Consider the following 22814-nt stretch of genomic DNA (forward strand, 5'->3'; position numbering starts at 1 on the left):
TTCTGCTTCCAGTGCACAAAAGAGGGGAAAATGGCTCAGTCAGGGCACAAGAGAAACAAGTCAGAGCTGATATGTTGGGAAACAGCAGCAGAGTTCGAGGTAAGAAAATGGAGGCTGCGGAAGAGGAGCCATTGAAAAAATGTAAAAGGAGTTGGCAAAGGGCTTCAAGCACTGGGCTAAGAAAGAAACCAGATCAACTGAAGAGGGATGAGGTTGCAAATACTAGGATTAGAAACTAGTCAGAGTGGGGAAGGCTGCTCAGCGGCAGAAAGAATGAAATGAGGACCGAGGAGAGAAAGGCAACTGGTCAGATAAGGAGTTTCATGAGGAGCAGCCAAGGAGATAGAACAGCTGTGGGGGAGAGATCAAGATATGAAAAGGAGGGAGACAAGGACAATACATTATCAGGAGAGTAGTAGATGAAAGGCCAATACTGACCTGTGTATGACTGGGGGGAAAAAAAAATAATCTAAAAATACAAGCACTGGGCTATAGTCCCTTCAAGAACTGGAATATTTTTATGTGTCCGATGATCCTGAATTATCTTCTGCAACAGAGCAAAATGTGATAGGAATACTTAAAATCGGTAGCCACCAAGCAACTGGGGGCACCACCTTTTCCTTCTTCAGGTATTTCTGAGGCTTTCACTGGTTTTCATGCACCCACTGCAAGCCACGCTGTGTAAGTATCTGTTCAGTGTCTGAAGTCCCTGCTGGATCAAGCCCTCTGAGGCAAAGGAATGCCAGTTTCTGGCCCTTAAAACCTTGGCTGAACTATGAACTAAGCTGCTCAGCTCTAACAGGAATGGGACAAGTAAGGACCCAAGTGGAGGCATTGCCTTGGGCGCTTACGGAGCCATACAGGGAGGCTTCTGTGGGGCTCCAGTGCTGATGAACTCTATTCAAGAAAAAACACAGCTTTGAGATCACATTCCCAACTGTTTCACCATCCTTTCATGGATCTGACCCAGAGAATTTAGGATATCTCTTCAGGTAGCACTAAACAGGTTATGAAAAAGACCCGACCAGGCATTTCAGACCCTCTAACAGAAGCTGGATGCAGGTTAGTTATGCAAAGAGAGCCAGAGGTACTGACCTCTGAAAAGCTGGCGGGAGCACTTGGAATCACCTTCTGATATGCAGCAAGTAGCTGACGAGTAATGATTAACAGATTCCAAATATCAACTTTAGACCATGTAGCTGTGGTCAGAATAAATGGTTCATGTTAATGATTTACATAAACTTTTCAAACTTGGTGGCACCAAAGTGAGTATCTTTCATTTGAGCAGAAAGTATATAGAAGATCTGGCTGAAAGGAAACTGAAAGCTCAGCTGTTGTGATACTTGACCTAAGTATCTGAAGTTCCCCCTGAAATATAGAGTGGTATCTTAAATGCCCAGGCTCAGCTTGTTTCTACATAATCACTCATGGAATATTTTCTTTCCTCCAGAGATAATTCTCTGGCTTGGACTAATAAGAAGACTCTCAAATGATGATTAGTTAAGCTTCGCTTAAAATGTGCCAATGCAAAGTGAGATAAACAACGCCACAAAAATTGATCAGAACTCAGCTCCTTGGTTCTTGTCCAAAAAGCTCTGCAACAGGCACTGCAGGTTAGCAAATTCAGGCCTTTCAGAATAAAAAGGAGAGCATGTTTGGGAGCTGAAGGTCATTTCTGCTTATGCCCAACCTTTGCAGGATATGGGTCTCCTACTTGATATCAAGTACAACAAGGGAATAGAGAGAAGGCTGTTAGTTTGCTTAGCTTTTAAGGGCAAATAAACTAAGACCAGATTCTCCACTAGATACCTTGGAACTCTTTGGGAACCAACACAAGCCTGACAGGGTGGGAGATAAGCATTGCATTTTGCAACCGCCCAGAGCCAAGAAGTCTGACAGATGTGTCTCATTCTCTATAAGAGTTCCAGCTGCTAAATGCTATTCTATATGAGTTTCTGAACAATATAACAATACTAGCAGGCTCCTTCAGGAGTCTCATAAAGATACAATTCCCCCAACAGCCATACTATTAAGTAGACAGCGATACAGTTCTGAAGTTCCAAACATTCTTCAGGTTCAGCTTCTCTGTGGACCTCATTGAGCCTAGTCTCAAAGAGGTAAAATGAAAGTGAGTGGATCCACTCTCAAAGAAAATGCCAGTCCCTTATAGGAGAACAACCGACCTGTAGCTCTTCAGTGCTGGTTATCATCTTAGCATCTGAGTTGTGGCTGAGGATTCAAGAAGGGTATTGCTTTCAAATCTCAGCAGCAAAAGTTGCACGTATTCTCTCAGTCAATATACCCTACCTATTTGCGTTACCTGGATGAATCTAGTAATGAGTCTCATGGTGATTGTACATACTCTGCACTGACAGGGAAATACTAGAAGAGGAAAATACACAGGACTTGAGTGCATTTTATGACTACTTCTCTGATGCTCCTACAGAAGGCTAAGCTAATGGATTCCCTCACCAGGCGATGAACGTTTCAGTGACGTGCACTTTAAGTCACTCTGTATTAATATAAACAAGCAAAGCAGTACATGACGAAGTTGTTCTCTTCACCACGGCAGAGATGAAAAATTGTTTCCCTTTTGCGAGTTTTCCTCTCTCTCCCTGGAAAGGATACTTTGCTGACTCACATCTGATTAGCCCTGTTACTGTAGTAGTAGCAGTGGAGAAGGAGAAAAGAGTTGGATTCTTTTCTGCCTCATACATCACTATCCACCCACAAAATCTAATAGAGGATAAATCATATTCTCAGATGGGAATTTTCCTATTGATTTCAGTAAGCATAGCAATGGATTTTCTGTATTTATTGTTTAAACTTTGTTACCCGCAGAAGTAGTGGGCTAAACAATCAAAACATCTGTTGCAGTTCAACTTTCAGGAACTCACACGAAAGCCCCTAAAATCTCCTTTTGATATGTAGAGTGTGGACATCTGGCTGGGAAAGCTCTGAGACACTGAACACAAAAGCTGCACGACACATTTGTACTGAGTCACCGCCGATCAGACAACTCATCCTGAAATATTATGCCTGTTTCTGAAGTATGAAACCATATATCCAGATGGTTTCTTCCAATCTCTCCAAGGCTTGTTCCAACCAAACGGAAAATAACAACAAACAAACCAAAAAAACGAGGAGAGAAGCAATCCACCAAGCAAGCAGCTATGTGAGCAGAGCAACCCAGAAAGTCTGATTTCCTGTGGATTCTTCTGGAGTTTAAAGAGATCAGTAGCTGGGCTGATATCTTCCCCCATAGTTAGGCTTTCCTCTCTCTTTGGATATGGATTCTTTGGAGTCTATTAAGAGATGAACTTACAATGTAGTCTATTCTTCAGTAGGAGCAATAAGACATCTTTATTCTTTATCAGGCTGCTGTTTTTTACCAAATCTGGAGGAATGTAAGACCTCTGAGACCGCTACTTTTCTCTCAGGCCAGGTTGAAACTGGCTAACAGCTGACTTTTGACCAGATACATACAAAAGCAATGTGATCTGCTGTTCTTGGTAATCAAATTAAAAACAAGTGCTCCAAGTAATTAGAAGTTATCATCTTTCCTAGGCAAACACCCTTGTTATCAATGCTTCCAGTCTTGTAAGTCATTAAAAACTTTTTGAACTTTTGTCTTTATCCAGCTCGTTTTAACAAAACAAATACCAAAAGCTGGGATACACTGATAACGGAGAGCTGTAAATACCTAGGTGGTTGATGTTCTTAGAGACTAAGCAAAGGGCTGAAACTAATGGAAAAGCTCCACCTGGCTTTAATGAGTTTTTTTGAGCTAGATCATCTTTCTTGAGCTGTGGAAAAAGACTAGCTCATAGTGGGTCCTCTGGAACTGTGTACTAATAATTAATAAATGTTGTATCTCCATGGAAAATAAAAAATGATGGGTTTTGGCTGGAAAATGAAAGAAAACACTGAGTTTCAAGATGACCAAATGTTTATTTTTTCAAACACATATGTTTGTGGAAGCTAAGAGAAAGTCACTGCTTTGTACAAAACTTTGCAGAGGTTCGACTACTTTCTGCAAAGTCTTGGCTAATTAAAATCCAGCTGTCTTCTTGCACACAATGTATGTTCACTGTGTGCAGACATTCACACATACACTTCATAGACAGACACATGTTCCATTAAATGATGCCCAGTCTCTTCTGTGAGTAAAGTCTGGTTAAAGTAGTGTGGCTATTCAAATATGACCAACATTTTGGCAAACGGTTTTGCTAACAGATTTCAATCTATCTTGTTACGGATAATGCTTTACATTCTAGGTATTTTGGTGACTAGGTTAACTTTATAAACAGCAAATTAATATACTGTGTTAAATCTGATCTACTTTTGCTCTTTATTTTGCAGTGATTGACAAATTTATTATAATTTTTTCCTCTTCATAAATGCTTCAGAATTGAGAAGATCTAATCCCTCTTTTGGCATTTTAACTTGGTGTTGCAATTTTGTTTACTTAATAAATAGAATTGCAAGAAAAAGAAGGTAATTTACCCCTTGATAAACCTCCATCTTGTTAACTTCCATCTGTGAATAATGGCCAGTGAGCGTGCAATGTGGCTGGTACAGACTGGGTTTGGTGTAAGCAGAAACAATTCTGATGGTATTGTTAGGAGCTGGCATTTGCACTTATGCAAATTTTTTACTGGTTCAGAATAACAATGATTTAATGTAGCAGCACAGTTCAGCACTTGACATGCAAACACAACTGTTATTGTGTTTCAATTTATTTTTTTATATCCCCCTTATTAAAAAAAAACAAGAAAAATATAGATAACTCCTATATCTGTAATATAATTTACATTCAGTACTTAGCTTTAAAAATGTGATACTATTGGTACACGGTATGATAAATATTCTAAGCATACACAACTTGTGCTAGGTGATAAAATATTCTGAGCATGTCCTAAAATGATTCTCTCATCAGAGATGGCTTGTTACCTCCACCATCAGCAGATACTGATAATTAATCAACTGAAATGAATCTTTACAGAATAAACAAATCTGTTATACATGAAGGATGATTATGTTCTTTTGGCTGTGAAGATTTTTCATAACTTATTCATGCCAATGGTGTGCCTGAGTTATGAAGTATTTTTCACTTACGAAATAAATATAGCATCTTTTGTTTGTCATATATCCCCTCTATTTTCTGGGCTTTACCAACGTAAATCAGCACAAATCTACCAGCTATGCTGATTTACACCAACAGAAGAATTAACCCTCTATTCATCATCAGCATCAATGTTTCCCGAGTTATTTCAGATGCATTTCTAAAACATAGCCCTGGTAAAACATTTTCAACTGTTCCATTTTAACAGTAATGTCTGTGTAAATGCCATTATCAGCCGTAAGACAGAATCACAGCTGTCTCCTTCCAACTTTGTGAATTCTACTCTCTCCTTGTAGACGTAATACACACAGTGGGGGATAGTGTCGTATTTTGAGATGGGAAAGCCATGAAAATATACTACCATTTGTATGGATTTTTAAATGAATTCATACTTCTACGTGCTGCTTTTACTCTCACTTTTCCTTGAACTATTTAAATGACCAGTTTGGTTCTTCACTGGCAGAAACACTGATAGATGATGAATTTTAGACATGCATGTGAAACTATTTGAAAATCTTATGTTCTAAGGAACAGGAAACAAGATCATGTTTGGCTGACCTCCTCAGCAATCACAGATAAACAACAGGGTTTAAATTACAAATATGTGTGATGTGTTAAAAAAACAACAGCAAAAAAGGAAACACTGACAATCATCAGATAATGTTATAAAATAACCAGAAAAACAGCAAATATATTTGAGGAAATCATGATCTGCTGTGAATATTCTTCAAACAGAGAAAGAAGAATTGTGAATGATTCATTCAAACTGAGTCATACTTTATTTTATTAGAGAAATTCTCAGGCTTAGGCCTACTGTGTGAGCACAAATTCTTGGCTAAGATTCACTAAAACTGATGTGATAACTCACATCAGCCAGACATCCTTTATTAAAAAAACCCCAAAACACACAAACACAGAAACAACAAAAAAACCCAACCAAACCCTTGACCTAAAGAAGGGGATACTGCTTCATGCAATTCCTTGAGGCTTCACTGAGGGAGAGGAGTCAATAAAGAGTTTTAAGAACTGTTTATACAAAATCTGCTCAGGAGAACCTTGTGCTCATTTCTTTTGAACATTCAGCTCTTTCCCACTAGGAATGAGGCCACTTGTTTACTATAGGAAGACATACTTGGTGCAAATTTTATGGTAAGTTAACATACAGCACGCTATCCATGCTGCTGTATGTATAATACAACAGAAAAGAAGCCTCCTGGAAGACAATTACTACGTTGTGGGGCAGACAGAAGGTATACTGAGGAAAACAGCTCAGTAATTTGGATAGTATCATAGGTCTTGAGGGCCTTGGGTCAGTCTTTGCTTTACCTTAGCCTTTCACCAAGGTACTCAGTGCACCCAGATCTTTCCAGATCTCATCTTTCCAGATCCAGCCCTTTCCAGATCTCTCCAGTTGCACTCAGGTCTTTCCAGATCCAAGAAGATATTTTCTTGCCTTTAAGCTACATACAGTATTTTAGGCATCTGTCTGACAGTGCAAAATCCGGAACATGGTAACAGAAATGATAGAAAGAGTAATGAATGTCAGAATAAGATCCAAAATAGCTAGCACACTGAGCTCTGCCTTACACTAGTCAGTAGGAAAATGGTGATCCTTTACCAGTCCTTTATCAAGTCTAAAAAATCATGAGCCCCAGGCTGTTAGTCTCCCCAGGGTAATCTTTAATAAGCTCAGCAAAGATCACATGTGCCTATCGAGATACGGTTGCCTTGCTATACAATACCCTAACAGTTAAAACACCAAGTAGTGAATCAGCTCTCATTCCCTCATCTACATGAAAACAATCAAAACCTAATTTTTCACCTCAAGGACAGTGTCCAGATACTAGGTTGTGGCTTATTTTGGAAACAAGCTACAGCTCTTCCTGCAAAACCCGTCCCCATATGTACAAACAAACTCAAGATGCCCTGTATCAGAAGAGGGCACAAGAAGGAGCTAACTCTAGGTCGTTTCTCATTGCAGAGTGGAGCCCTGGAATGATTGTGTGCTCTGTTTTGAGAGTGTTATGTGTAAGACACAGAAAAAGCTGTTGGTTGAGGAGACACAACCTCCTAACTTCTCCAAGAAATGCTTCTATGTTTTGCAATGAAAACTGACTCACAGTTTTACCCTCATCCCATCACATTTTACCATACAGAAGAGTGACGCTTCTGTCCAGTCCAGCTGATTTTGGATTCTCCTCTGCACAATGACACAGCTTCACTAGAAAGAATGAAAAATGTTCCTCCTCTATTCCCCAGAGCAGTCTATGGCTTTGTGGTTAAAACATACTGAAAGGAGTATGACACATGGGCCTGAATCTAACCTCAGTCAACAGCAGACTTTGAAAACAAGTTGCTTATGTAGCCAAAGAGAGTGCTGTAATCTACTACAGTCATATCGCATGCCGTTTTAAAAGTGAACATTATCCTCCCCTGCCTTTTCTATGAAGATAAGGAGATTGGGCTTGTATGTGCACGTCGGACACAGTCAGAGACCTGCCAGGCCAAACCCTTTACACTGATTGCACTCTGTTTTTCATGTAAGCTGGGCAATGACCTTCCAGACTTGTTGGGACGAAGGCACTGCTGAAGGCATGCTCAGGACCTGAGGCACCTGGCGCCTCTTGAAGGCTGGGAAATGAAGTAGATACAGACTAGATATAGGAAGGGGCCTTTAAAGGTCATCTAGTCCACTCCCCCTGCAATAAGCAGGGACTTCTTCAACTAGATCAGGATGCTCAGAGCCCTGTCCAACCTGGTGGGTAGATTCAGACCAGATATAAGGAAGAAATTTTTTACGATGAAGGTTGGCGAAACACTGGAACAGGCTGCCCAGAGAGGTGGTAGATGCCCCATCCCTGGAAACATTCAAGGCCAGGCTGGATGGGGCTCTGAGCAACCTGATCTAGTTGATGTCCCTGCTCATTGCAGGGGGGGTTGGACTAGATGACCTTTAAAGGTCCCTTCCAACCCAAACTGTTCTATGATTCTATGATTCTAAGTACTAGAAAAGCTCAGGTGCTGTCACATTTAGGGAGCAGTTGGATGAGGCTTTGCAGGGTCATCCTTTTATATTTACCTCTCTGAATTTCACCACTAGTCTACTTGAAACATAGGCAGGTTTTTTGCTTGTGTTTTGCCTTGGCAATTGACTCAAGACCACGTGACAGTATAATGTGAGAACTGTAGTAATTTTCTTAGCAGTCTTAATACGGAAAAAAAATCCCTTTGAAGCCTGTTTTCACAAAAATAAAGCTCAATAGGACAGACTTTCAGTTTCACATCTAAATATCCTGGCTTCTGTATATTCACAGAATGTTGTATTTGTATTCTAAGACAATTGTTATGTTATTTTCTCTCTGTAATTTTTCTCTTCTTACTGGTATTATTAAAATAATCTGAGATTGATTTTTGTTGTTTATAAATGGACTGCTGTTATCTATTCATTTATGACAAGGTAACAGTATTTACTTATCTAGTTATTTGCAGATAGACACTACCTAATCTGCTTTTTGTGTTCATTTGAAAAGGTGCAGCTGGAGGAAGATGCCAAGTCTGCTTTGCTCTAACTGCTGTTTTCTAGGTCAGGGAGATGCAGGAAGAAGAGAAAGGCTGTGCTGTCTCACGGAGCAGCTGAGCACATGCAGCGGGCACATGGATGCGGGGCAGGTAGGAAAGAAAGAGAATCCAGCAAGTGGGAGGGTTTTACAAGAGACAGAGATTGGAAGGCTGCTGAGAAGCGAAGGAGGTAAATGTGCTGCCGGGACTCAGAGGTGATGGAAGAAACTTCCGAGGGACACAGAGGAGACTGTGTATAATTTGCTGAAAACCAGAAAGTCACTAATTCATTGGACTGAAAACAAACATAAAAAGAGACATCCTGTAAAGATATAGGGTGGGAAAGGGCAGATGCATTTACGAATCCTTTTAATTTCTCTACTGTCCCCATCTAAGACAATTAAAGACAATTAACTAGTTAATTGTTCTGGTTTATATTGTAATAAATCTGGCTTTGAGATCCTCTGCCTTTTTAGCACCTTTACAAAACTCACTTTAGGGAAAGTGCTGGAAGTCCTACCTCAAAGCTACGACTAACTTGATACCCAATTATAAACGCAAAACCTCACCCCCCAGCTACTCTTACAAGCAACCTTTAGCTACACGCACGTGACAAGTTCCCTGTCTGCACTACCAACCTCAGGCCAGCCTAAAATCCCCCCAGGAGCCGGAAGCCCCAAGGCCAGCCAGAGCGGGCATCGGCAGGGCTGGCGATTGCCCTGGTCGCAGCCGCGGGCCTGCATGCCAAATGGTATGCTGCCAAACATGCCCAGACAGGCTGTCTGTAGACAGTCGGCAAACTGTCTGTGAGGCCGAGCGTGCCATACTTGTGGTCATCCTGGGTACAGCCGTGGACTCTAGTGAGGCTGCTTCCATGTCATGTTCACGCTGACTTAGGGACTAAAATGGCACCAACAAAATTTGGTTGAAAGCACAGCTCGTTCTCAGGCCATCCCGGAATGAAGCCTTTGGGATACAGCAACTGGATGAAACATCCCTCAAACAGCAGTCTGGCTGGCGGGGAAGGAAACCGCTCTGGGCAGGAGAGCGGGGCTTGCTGTGAGGTGCAACACCAGCATGGCTGCGGTGAAGGTGTCTGGCACCCTTCTGCTGCTTGCCCGGCGCCCTGCGAACGCGGTGCAGGCATTTCCTCGGGTTAACAGCACGGGTCACTAATCGGTGCCGCGGTCACTCGGGACTCTCCCCGCGCCCGGAGGGGCTGCAGGGCCCCTCGGAGCCCGGGGTCCCTCTGAGGCGAGCGGGAGGCTGCTAGGCCATCAGCCGTACGCTGAGGAGAACACGCGAGGTAAACCGGACCGCTCACGGGCGAGGCGGTGCCCGCCGCCAAACGCCGGGGCCCGCCGGCGCCTGAGGCCGCATCTCCCGCCGCCCGGCCCGGCCGAGCGCAGACGCGGGCCCGCAGCCCCCGCGGGGCCGGGCCGGGCCGGGCCGGGCCGGGCGATCACGCGGGCTGCAGCCGGGCCGGCCGGGGTGCAGCCAATGGGCTGGCGGCGCCGAGCGCCCCGTCCGCGCCTGGGAGAGCGGTGACGGCCGGCGCTGGCGGGCTGGTGCGCAGGCGGGGAAGCTGCCTGCCGCGGTCGGAAGGGAGGGGAGGGGAGGAAGGGAAGGGACGGGAAGGGGGTGGCCGCGCCGGGCACAGCATGGCTGCCAAGGTAAGGCACCGCCGGCGGCGGGCGGGGAGGCGGCGCGGGCGGCGGCGGCGCGGGCGGCGGGCTCTCGTTGCGCGCCAGCGCGGCCGTTGGCGGCGGGGAAGGGGCCGCGGCGGGAGGCGGCGGCTGCCGGGTTTGACCTCGGGCCTGTCCTTGGCGAAACTCGGCGGGAGGCGCCTCCTCCTCCTCATTGTCGCGGCTCCGCGGCCCCTCGCCGCCGGCCCCGGGGGAGGAGGGGGGTGGGCTGCGGGGCCGCCGCGGCGGGGGCGGCCCCCCCCGGCCGGCGGGGTTCGGTGCCGGCGGGTACAGAGGCGGCGCGGCGGGGATCCCCACCTGCCAGCCCCGGAGAGCCGGCCTGCTCTCTGCTTGTAATGCACCATCTGCCTGACACTGCGCGGCCGCCTCCCGCTGCCGGGGAGGCGGGAGGTGCCTGGTCCCGCCGTGCCGCCGCCGCCGCGGCTCGGTGCGGCCCTCAGCGGTGCGGCCGGCCCGCGCCGCCGCCCGCCAGCCGCCCCGCCGGCCGCCCCCGCCCCGGCCCGGCCGCGGCTCCGCCGAGCGCCGCTAGGCCCAGCCGTGCCTCGGTGAGCACCCCGCCATACGCACACAGTACGTAGGTGCATAAAAATATACATCCATACGTGTTACATATACACTTATTTTCGGGCGAGAGAACGCAGTGGGTCCTTGGGGCAGCAGCTGGCAGGTCAGCACCTTGTCGGCTCGCCGTGTCCAGAGCGGGCACTGGTGTTGGCCCTGCCCCACTTGCAGGCCTTAGCGTGATAGTCCCTTTTTGCTTTTTCTCCCGTTCTCTCCATATACCTGTTCCTACCTTCTGTTTTCACTTTTGATTATAATTTCCAACTGCTTTCATGCCTCTCTGCTCTCCTGTCAGATTGATACCTGTTAGTTAAGCTTTTGTGCTGTTTCAGAAGGATAAATGAATTGAAATACTTTTATCAATTGCTCAATAACATACTTCCATCCCAGAAAAAAAAAAGAAATTAGCCATTAGCTGGATTGAGGCCATATAAAAATAGGTATTCCACTCTTAATGGCAGATAAATTCATACGTAGTGTTGATGTTTCAAAACTTACTACTGGGCTTTCATTAAGTTTCTTTTTTGAATATTGAGACTTTAAAAAAAATTGGGCCACATCTTGCTTTTTTGGAAGTCAGTGATGGAACTTGTATCGAGAAAACATCAGAAAACAAAACTTCCCCAAACAACGCAAAGCAGCACATGTGCTCAGTCTGGCCGGAGTTGTACGCTCCTTTATTTCAGTGAGTCCATGACAGAGCTGCTCCGGTCAACACCTTTGCTCACTGAGAGCTTAGGTTATCTGAAATGCATATTGTTTTAATGGATTGGGCAACATACGATTCCTCTGCTGGGGCAGATGAAAGAGTCATCCCCAAATCTTATGTTTGTTATTTATAAATCTTAGCGGTCCTGTCTAGCTTTTCTTTTTTCATTGCCCACTGGTCCATACACACAGCACATCAGTTGTATCTTACCAAATTCTTGGTGTTAAAAGACTTCAAAGTCTTCCATTCACTGAATTTATGAACCATCTACTTACCTTTCCTCTCCAAGCAGCAGTTCTTAATCCGCAATGCATTTCAAGCCGTACTACTCACATACACTTAAAAAATGTTGTATATGTAGTTAGTGTTTGTCTCATCTGGTATACATGTGTGCTCCATGCTACACATTTGCATGGGGTCCTTTTTCTTTTGCCTTGGCTTATTACACAGTTCAGAACACCAAAATCTTTACAAGCATATGTTGAAAAGGCTCAACACTTGAGGAGAAACTGAATTGAATGTAGTGTTTCTGATTACGTCAAGCTTGGCAGAGAGATACCTGATATAAAGAATAATGGCTTGTCACTAGTGTCATAAGCATCCTTGGTGCATTGCAAGACAGAGATACAGCACTTTGTACTGCAGGGTTTACAGCCCTCACATAGCTTCTGCGGGCTTGAGTGTGTTTAGAGACTTATGTTTTTAAAAAAAAAAAAGTAGAGCTGGGAGCAGCTAGAATGGATTAATTATTAAGTTACCTTGTGAGACTTGATGGGTTTTTATCTTCTCAAGGTGAAATAGTTGCTGTTAAACACAGATGAATTTCTATTTTTATTGAAGTCAGTGGCAAAATGTAAGCATTTTGTACTCTTAACGGTAACATCTGAGCTCTGGTTCTGCAAGCACACATATGAATAACTTTGCCACGTAAAGAGCTTCTGGGCCTGAAGTTATTCACATGTGCTTGCAGGCATGGGCCTTGATTTGTGTTCTAACTGCCTCACTGATGCATCTCAGTAATGTTTGCCTTTTTCACCTCAGCCAAACAATGGACTGGTGAGTCAAATGATTTTTCTAAAATTCCTTCAGTACCTTTTCCTTGCCAGTATCCTGCATGACCGCTTCCTTTAATTTTTTAATTACACCCTTTTAGGCATATGAGTCTTTGGGATTGAATGTAATTGTTCTTTGCTTGCAAGATTTCAATTGTTGACATTTTAAGCAGACTCTAGGAATTCAGTCTGTCGAAAGGAAGACCCAAACGGGATACTGTTAAGGCTGCATAGTTAAGCACTCAGGTATCAAGAAATGGGCAAAGCTTTTGTGCATGGAATCTTTAATGTCCATTACAGTGCCATTTAATTTTCTTCATTGTATGTTACTCAGTGTCTTACAATTTATACAATGTTTTATACAATGTATATTGCACATCAGTGTCTTTTCTGAATCTTTGAAGACATTTTCTGAAAGTGTTTCGTGAACACTGAACTGTAATTTATATTTGCACAAATTGCCAGTAAAAACTGCAGGTGAGATATTCCGGTAGATTTTACCCCACTGGTAATTAAATTACCATCATAGACACTCGCTTCTTTTTCTGAGTTGCACAGAAAACAAGCTATGTGGAAAGTCTTTATGGTAACGCAGGTACAGAGCAATAATGACATTTTATAGAGTGTGTCATGCTTTATTTCTTCGTTTTGAGTGTTTAACAATGCAGTCACAATGTTTTTTCTGCCCTTTAGCCAGATACTTCTCAAGAGAAGTTACATAGTCTAGCTAATGCCCCTTGCCATTCACCCAGTGTGTATTTTACAGCAAAATTAACTGTGCCTGTTGAGTGAATGTAAGCTACCCTTGGTCCAGATACTGCTACACAGTTCTGGGCATAGCTGTTGTATCATGCATGTGCAAAGTGTGACTTGCTGTCTTTTTAAAGTCCTACTGCTTGGTAAAATATAAACTTATTTTCAGTGGGAAGTTCTAAGGTACTTCTCAATGAGACCTCTTTCCATAGCTGATTTTGCCTTTGCCACTGTGCTACTTTGTCTGTTCAACATAAGGTCAGAAACTGATATTTATAACGGGAGCTAGTATATGTAATATTTTTAAACTTTGTATTTCATAACCACTAAGCTACACTCAAAACAGTTAAAAATTGCATTAAAGAAAATTCCAAACTTGAATAATTTCAGTGGATAAATTAAAGCTTAGAAACTGTGTAAAAACTGTGGGCTTAGCATGGAATCACTTGTACCCCATTAAACTTCATCTCTGCTATGGATAGCATGTGAATAAATTTTGATAATTGTATTGAACTGCACAGTACTGATATAGGAGATGATTTTTAAATACTGTGGTATATTTCTCTTTTTCTAATGTAATTGTTTCTCGGTGCATGCGTGAACTTTTATCCATTGGGCACATACTGGTTGCCTCCATTACCTAGAATGTATACATTATTTAAAATCATTGTCTTATGAACAAAGTGAACACAAATACCACATTCTAAAAAAGCTAGTTGTAAAATGACTGTTCAAGTGAAGGCATGAACCTTACATCAGTACCTGGTGGGACTACTTGCATGCTTAATTTTAAGTGCATGCGTAAGTCTTTTGAAGAACAAGTGCTTGACTGTCAGAAATATATCAATAAGGTAACACAAAGAGATTTGTTGCTGACTTCACTTACATGACAATATTTGGGATGTTTCTAATGCAAGGTAAAGAAAATTTGTTATGCAGTTTTGGTATATTTAACAATTTTTTTATTCTCTTTCTGCTTGTGTTTTTCTGGAAGTGTTTACTATGGAAGCTGTATCAGTGGAGTTACATGTTTTTTCCAGTTACTGTCATATTTACCTTTAAAATCCTAAACGTTGTCATATCAAAAATAGTTAGTCCCCATCACAGGCTGCCTGTATGTCTTGATGTTAATATAGTCAGACATTTCCCACTGAACACCCCAGTCTTGCAAGATGCATCACCTTGACTAAATTAATTGGAGTCCTGTGAAGGATTGATGCTGCTGGCTGTGGCTCTATCGGTCTTTTTGTGTGCAGAAATGATCCAATGCCTGCACTGGGTGATGTGAATTAATGAGGTTTGGATAAGCAATGGCTGAAATACAGACACCATGGCAATGCCATTCTAAATGAACGCGATTCCAAACAATGGCGGAACTATTAGATGCTGGTGCAACCATGCCATGTCAGTTATTTTGCTGTCGTGCATACCCAGCGTGTTCCTTTGTGCAGCATCCAGCTCCATTGTGCCTCTTCGTTCAGCCCCTTCTCCTGTGCTCCTCTCCCCTGTGCTAGCAGTAGGGTGGGATGTGCCTGGGAACAACTGAATTCACTCTTCTTGTCCTCGTTGATGCCATTCTTCCCTTCCTCCAGCAAAATGGTAGAGAAGAATTGCATTGCATTGCATGTGGATTCGATGGGCCCTCAGAAAGGAACAGGTGAGGGATCCTAGCATCATGATGGGCTACTGTGTCCGTGAAAGGAGTGGAGTCCCTTACGGACAGGCTCCAGCCACTCAGTGAGATCAAAATTGCGGGGGGGAAAGTGGTTGGTGAGTAAGGAGAGAGGAATCTTTGTTTCCCTGAAGTATCACTGAGTTTGTGTACTGTGGGCTTCATAGTGTCGTAACACTTAATGTCACCATGGTAATTTTTTTGGATGTGATAGCACCATGTAAGATCCACATGGAAAAGTCCTGTTGCTAGTCAGCACAGGTCCAGTGGTGCTTGCTGATGTGTAGTTACATTTTGGAACTGCGCATAAGTGTGTAAATTCTTAAATACCTTATGTATCATGAGACTCTTCTTTCCGCTTTCCCCCTCAGAAAAAACATGCATTTATGCTGCTTATGACTTATTACTGCATCTTGACTTCTTAAGAGACCAGAATTTTCCTGATAAAGGGACACTGAATTTGTATGAGTGTTGATAACTTCAAACCTTTTCTAAGTACAAAGTAGCATGCATGATGACTGCAACTGAAACAGAGAAGAAAGCAAATCGTTTACTCCCCTTCCCCATCCTCCCCACCATTATTTATGTGTTTAGTTTAATTTGGTTTCCTTCACTGCACAACTCTTTGCTCCTGACCTTTACCTTTAGGTGACGGCTTGAGTCCTAATCCCACAAGGTGCACAGTGAGTTGTGGGGCCGACTGGCAAGAATAATCCCAGGGAAGCCACTCACAGAGCGATTCTCTTGTGGAAAAACTCCATACAGCTCTCTTCTGCAGTGAACGCCGAGTTACCCTGAAAAGGAGCTTTTATTACACTGTTTTTTTTGTCTTAGTTGAGTTTATCTGTTTCTTTGACCTACTATTTCCCCCCCTCCTTTCTTTATCAGAGCAAGTTGGGGAAGAGAGAAGGTGGTGAAAGAGGTTAATTTATGTCTTTAATATGTTAGAGAGGTACTGATGGGATCACATGTTGCAACTGCCAGTGGTTTTAACAGTTTTTGAAACTTGCTCTTTTCCACTATGGTGTCCCTGTAAGAGGAATTGCAGGGTGACCTCGCTTCATGTATGGCTCTGGGAGAGCGTGACTGGACCCAACAATTCCGTGTACATCCTCACGTGCGTCTCATCTGTTGTGATGTCCACTGAAAAGTATTTTAACTTACCTGGATCTTATCACATCGGGAAATGAATTCCTCTTTCTATGCAGCTTTGTGTCCCAGGAGCTTAGAGAAGCTCTTCCAGGTGTGCTTCAAACAACATGTTAAAGGCACTCCTCCCGGTCCTGTAATGTAGACAAGCTTACAGCCCTGAATGATAACAATGTATCTTCTGATCAGCTTGTTTAGGCCTATATCTATTTTATTTATCTATGTTGTCCAAGGAGTATGACAAGGAGGTATGTGATACCGTATTTCCTGGAAGATGGCATGAATGTGCTGCCTAATTTTAGCTTCATTTTTGCTTTTGATCTGTGGAGTTGCTGCTGCTTTGGCTATAGAATGGCTTGAGTGTACAGAATAGAGCCTGTATGTTTGTACGGCGCCAAACCTAAACTTGCATAAGGCCTCTGGGCACTACTGTGACTCTGCTAATCGTGCTACGACACAATCTTTAGAAACGGAGCAGCTGACGTTTTATGGTGCTAGGTAACTATGGCTAGTACAACATAAGGTTGCATATTTTCTCTTTCTGGAAAGTATTTGTATCTCAGTCTTTTGCAGGGAAATAAAGAGGTCCTTATAAAAATACTCTATCTTCGATTGCTTTGGAATAAAGCAATTTCAACTGAAGCTTTGTTAAAACACTTAAAGGAACACTGCAAATGCATTTTTCATAACATTTTAAAACAATTTCATGCTATTTACAATACCTTAGAAATGTGCAATTGCAATTATATTCTTTACCAAAAATGTTACTTGGCCTGCACAAAACCCAGTGTGTTAAAGGATGAAATTGCTCATAAGGAGTGGGTTGTCGGTATTTTTCTTTTTCTCTAAAGATGTAAAAAAAGAAACATTTGAGAGAGAGTGGAGAAGTGCATGCATGTGCACCAAGCTACGTACATTTAGAGAAGAAACAGAAGAAACAGAGCTTGTTGCAAGCCTGATCAAATTCCTCTTATTGGATACTTGTGAGGTGCTTAACCTCAGCTGCTGGATTCATATGCTTCTGATGTCTTGCATGCCTAGGCAGCCTGCAAGAGCTGTTTCTATACTCACCAGCAAGCTCAGGGGATCTCCCTGGAGATCTGCCTTACTCACTGGCTTACTCTTGGCCATGTGAAAAAACTAGAAAACTAGAGCCTGGAATTTAGGCTAAGACGACTTTTTGGTGTTCTCTAGATCAAGATCTCCATGCCTAAATTTTATCCACTTGGCTACAAGTAGAATTAGGAAACCTAATTAATTCTAATTAAGAATTCCACAAGTAGAATTAGGAAACCTACCTGAGGTACCCAGGAACAGGTATCGCAACAGCCAGCATGCTGGCCAGGGAGCATCTAAGTCAGCCAGTGGGAAAAAAAAAGATAGGGATCCCTGGGGAGGATCTTCAAACAGCAAAGCTTACATCTCTGTTTCAGGCAGGGACGCTGAGGGGACAGGGGAGTGGGCCAGAACCCAATGCAGTTGCTAGCAATTAAGGCACCCAGCTGGGAGTAGGAAGATTTGGATTCTCTGTTGCCAGTGGAGTTTGTGCATTTTGCATGAACGATACCTCCACCTGCCACGGTTTCGGAGGCTTGCCGTGCTTGATGCTTAATACAGCTCTGCCAACGCACATTAGGTGTGTTGCATGCATGGCTGCTGGGCTGGAGTGGGGAGGCCTGGTCAGTGTATCTGAAATGTCTGCACGTGCTCAGCCAGGGCTGTGGCAGTTCTGGATGTGCACCTTGGTGGAACCTCTGGAATGCTAAAAAACTTAAATCGCATGTGCCTTTTTGCTCGTAGATGGATTGTTTTTTGCATCATGCTGTGACTGAGGTAGTGGAGTGTGCTAATGGCTCTGACCCTCAGAGGCCGAGCAAAGTGGAGTTTGCAAACACACAAACACACGTTTTATTTATTTGTAGGGAGAGCGCTGAGATTGGCAGACTTATGCCCAGCCAAACCTTCTAAAAATAATTTTTGAATCTTCTTACTATCATCATTACTTCTGTAGTTTTAGGAGGTTATTGGTTCTTTTTTGGAGTCCTAGACTAGGCTGGATCAGGCCTCTGGGACCTGTCCTTTGCCTTTTTTGCCTTCCTGATCCTGGACTGATTGTCTCGCTGCTCTGATGCCAGGGCTGAACTCACATAGCTGTTCTGTTGGTCGGGTTGGTGTGGAGAGGTACCTGCTTGTTTCCTGAACGACCAGGTTGCTGTGCTTTTAATTCAGTGGTAACCCTGAAGCTGCGATTCAACTTGGATATCACTAAATGTTCAATAGCAATACTAGGGTAATGTAATGGTGCCGGCGTGAATTAGAGTGAGTAACTGACTTGGCAAAATTAGCCCAGCTTTTTTTTTTTTTTAATATAAATTGGTTTTGTTTGCTTTAAGTGAGAGCAGTTCCCTAACATGGTTCATAGCAAAGCAGCGTAAAGAGTTATGTGGATGGCATGCTCTAATGTAACGCTGAGCATAGAAATACCTTAAGCTGAAAACCTGTGAAGGATCGTCTTGTATTACAACCATAGGACTATTTACTGCGTTGCATATATAGACTTTTTTGCGTTTTGCACTGCCTAGCAGAGAAATGAGAAGGAATTATTTTTTACCAAAAGTAGGTCTGTGGTGTTTTCTGTGGATCAAGCGGTTCGTTCGATGACAACCCTTCATGCTTGACTCACGATGGGATAACCGTACAGGTGCTAGGGCTTTTTATGTAAGAGGCATGGTGCAAGAACGTAGGCATGGGGATGTAACCCTAAGTTTTGCATAGGCAAAATTTTGAGTTTGTCATAGAACTAATTGGTCAACTAATGTACCCACTAGTTAGTTAAATGCCATTGGGCAACAGTCAGTTTAAATGTTCAGAAAGGGAAAGTAAAAAATGGAAGTGAAACACCAAGGAAACTTTGTTACCATTTTTCTCTTAAATATTTATACTAAACTTTTTGAAAGTCTTTTATCCAGTTTTCTCTATACAGCCCAGTAACTGGACTGATAGGAGCATTTTTAAAAGGAAAACTTTGATGTGAATTTTCCATGGAAGCAGAAATAAAAAAATCAGTGTTGTGGGTTTTTTTTTGTTTGTTTTTTAAAAGATATGTCTCTGATTGGCTTCTTTATGTATTCAAATGTGAACTGACTGCTGTAGAAGGAATAACTGCCTCCTGTTTTAGGCAAGTTTATGGTTGTATTTGCCTTGATTAGCCTAGCTGGCCCCTACACGTTTTTCTAACAGTGCTGATCAATTCTAGCTCAACACCACACACAGAAGATGACTGCAGTCTTAGCCTGTAGGAGTCGGGCAGCTGGTGAAATCCTAACTCTGAGGCTTTTTTCTCCCTTTGGAAATGTGGGAGAGTAAAGGGGAGTGACCTTAGTGGTGAAGATGATGGAACCTTGCATGCGGTGCAGTAATCCTCATGGGTTTTTTATTAGCTTGGTAGTTTTTGAATTATTGATACACATATGAATTGTTAAGCACTGTGGCATTTTATGAATTATCCATATTAAAATGTATCAAGGCCAAAATGAAAAATGTAGCTACAAACAGGTTTCATGTATTTGTGTTTTAGGTTACTGTTGCCTTTATGACTGTGACCTCCACATCACCTCAGTCTTGCTCCCTACCAGCCAGCCCATGTCAGCATAAATAATGCTGGTGCTTTGCTCCTCTCTTCAGCAGGAGGCCCAATCTCAAAGGCTTTGGACCAGAGCCGAAGGGAGGCTTATATCCCTCTGGGAACAGGCACGTGGGACCTTTAATGGGAGTCGTCGGTGTGGGTTTTTTTAACCCAGATAGCATATTTGGAAAACTGACCCGATCTGAGTTTTTTGTAATAAATAGTACCACTGCAACTTGCGATTGCTTTAGTTATTTTAAAATATGTTTCCATTCCTAAGTGACACATTTTCTTTACTCTCCACATCTGCTGTCTGTGGGATAGAGAGTGTTTTTGTCCCTGCGGCAGCCTTTCTTATGCCTGACAGTTTGTGTTCCTTCTCAAGCACCATCACTTGAGTTTACTGAATTTACATGTAGGCTTTTTGGAGGATCTCGGGCTTGCCATCAGTTAGCGCTTCATCTGGTTTTAGATAGGGCATAGTTACACCACAGTGTTTGCTTGGAAGCTGAGAAGGTGAAACAATTTTGGTTCTCACCCAAGCTCTCAGTCAACTCGTGTCCAAATCACCTCTTGCTATCAGTAGATGTTGCAGATTTTCATATGAGCCTGTCTTGTCTCCTTAGTCTTTCCACATTTTTGGCATTCTTACTGTTAATATTTTAGGTGGCTGCAATTGCAATGAAAGGACAGACAACGGCGCTTGAAACTGTTAATTCTTGCTCCACAAACTGTCCTTAGGATAGGTAAAGACTTCCTAGCCGTATTAATTACGGCTGTTTGAATTATTACTGCTTCTCTTTGATTAAAAAGAGGTGCAAATAGTGAAAAAAGATGTTGACACTGCATCTTATCGCATAGTGCTAGATTAATTAAATTTTCTGTAATGTGGAGAGAAACACACAGACATGTGTCTTTATTCAGAGATGTAAGATCACCTTTTTATGTGAAGTGCAGTGCTTCACGGAAAGCAGATAAAGAATGTACTGCTCCAGCAACTCTCTCAGGTATCTGGGACAGGAATGTCTGACAGCAAAACAGACTGATCAGGGAGGCAAATGGTTAATCATATGTTGTAAATTGAAGAAGAGTCTTTTAGAAACTGACCTTTTTAAAGCACATTAAATGCTTTTTGACCAGCATATCTTATTTTCTAAAAGCTGCCAGAATACAGAATTAGATTGACCTGCTAAGGTGTAAGTTTTGGTAAGACAGCAATGATAATCCTAGAGTTGTAGTTACCTGTAGAGCTATCATTAGGTTATATTGAGATTAGCCACAAATTATAGAGATGGAACTCGATTATGTCTTCTGTTCAAAACAGAAGTATTAAGAAAATAGTTTTACTTGAAGAGTATTAGCATGTACTCTTTAATTTTTTTCCAGTCTTCAGGTCCCACCGTAAATCAATCCCATATGAAGATAATATACCCTCAAACTCATAAAGTCTAGTTTTTAAAAAAATTCTTATCAGTATAAGAATTTCATGGCTTTTAAAGGCTATTTTTGCAATTATGGGGACCTATCAGAAGAGTAATACATGTGCTTTTTACAACTATGATTTTTATGTCCTTGATGATTAGGGCAATTGAAGAATTGCAAAGAGCAACCTTAATTCCAAAGCTAGAATATGGACAAAGGTGTTGTGTAGCTAGATGACCATAGTATTAGCCAACCTTATAAATAGATAGAAGCTGACTTTTTCCCCCCTCCTCCTTCAGATGCCTTTACGTAATTAGTGTTCTGAAGTATTAAAACCTTTGCTGTTGAGCGAAACAGCCATGGAGCAAATTTAAAACATAATATTTCTGAGCAGTTGTGGAACTGCACAGGGAGGGAAGCGTAGGGGATCAAATTCTGAATATTTCTGATATAGTTGAACAAGTTTTTCTTAAACTGAAAACTTTAGGAAAAGGATGAGAACAGTGATGTGCTGTATTTGAATTCCATTTGTTGTTTCCCCAACAGAGATTATTCTTTCTCTCTCTCCATTTGTGACACTGTAATCTTGTTGGTACTTCCTTCGTAATTGAAATTGATTTACTGGAATTCAGATTGTTGTATAAAATGCCATCGACCACAGATCTTTCCAGTTTCATGCAAAATTTTGTATTTATCTTTTCCCATATTTCAATTTCTGTAGGTGAATGCTACCTGATCTTTATTCACTGAAGATTTAAAAATGTTCTTTCCTGGAGCTGAGCTTCATTTCTGTCTGAGAGGATAAGTTTAAACGTATCAGGAAATGGAAGGTTCAAAGAAGGTTCCTTGGCAGGTTGGAGTCTTTTTTTAGTGCTGGCTTTGCAAGGAGATGAGGAGAGAACAACAACTAGCACTCTCTGTTCTTTGTTTTTCTTTCTGATGTTGCGTACTGGAAAAATGTCTGTAGATTTCAGAATATGGAGTCATAGAAGGGCATGTATTTTTCTGCCTTCTTCCTGATAGTGTTTGCATACTGCCTATAAGTGCACTTAGTCAACGGGAGAGAATGCTTTCACAAGGACGGTCCCAAGCCAAATGCCAATCATGCAGCCAGTAGGAGAAAGAAATTCTAATTGTTTTCATATTTAAGTTGCTGTTTCTTATCCCAGCTCCCCTGAACTCTCTCAGCCAATAGAACCATCACTTATTTGGGGCTTTTGGTTTTTGCCTCAGTCAATGGATATTTAATTCTGGGTAGTTAGCAAATGTGCCCACTTCATCTAAGTAAAGTAGTAAATTGGAATAGTTTTTTAAGGAATAAATTAGAGCAAATTATTCAGTGTTGGAGTAGCTTGAGCGGCATGTGACTACATCTTTCATCAGAGACTGATAGGTGTTAATCAAAATGCAGGTAACATCTCCAAAACATAAAAGGCCGTCAGCAGGATCATGACACAAAGATTCTACGTCTGCGCACACAAC

At 42.4% G+C, this 22814-nt stretch overlaps 1 protein-coding gene across 2 annotated transcripts in view; it reads left to right on the forward strand.

Moving 5' to 3' along the window:
- Positions 1–10274: 10274 nt before the first annotated feature.
- The window catches only part of SLC25A13 (solute carrier family 25 member 13), a 102390-nt gene continuing 89850 nt past the window's right edge, over positions 10275–22814 (forward strand). The window contains exons 1-2 of one of the 2 annotated variants that reach the window (XM_082335956.1): positions 10281–10356; positions 12630–12715. Coding sequence is in view for 1 of the 2 variants with exons in the window: in XM_082335954.1 (XP_082192080.1) it covers positions 10345–10356 (12 nt within the window). In the remaining variant the exon portion in view is untranslated. Of the gene's footprint in view, positions 10357–12629; positions 12716–22814 lie in introns of both variants that reach the window. The other variant, XM_082335954.1, reaches the window with a different exon arrangement.

This window comes from Platalea leucorodia, assembly GCF_965183815.1.
Source record: "Platalea leucorodia genome assembly, chromosome: 1".
In the NCBI taxonomy this organism is placed as follows: Eukaryota; Metazoa; Chordata; class Aves; order Pelecaniformes; family Threskiornithidae; genus Platalea; species Platalea leucorodia.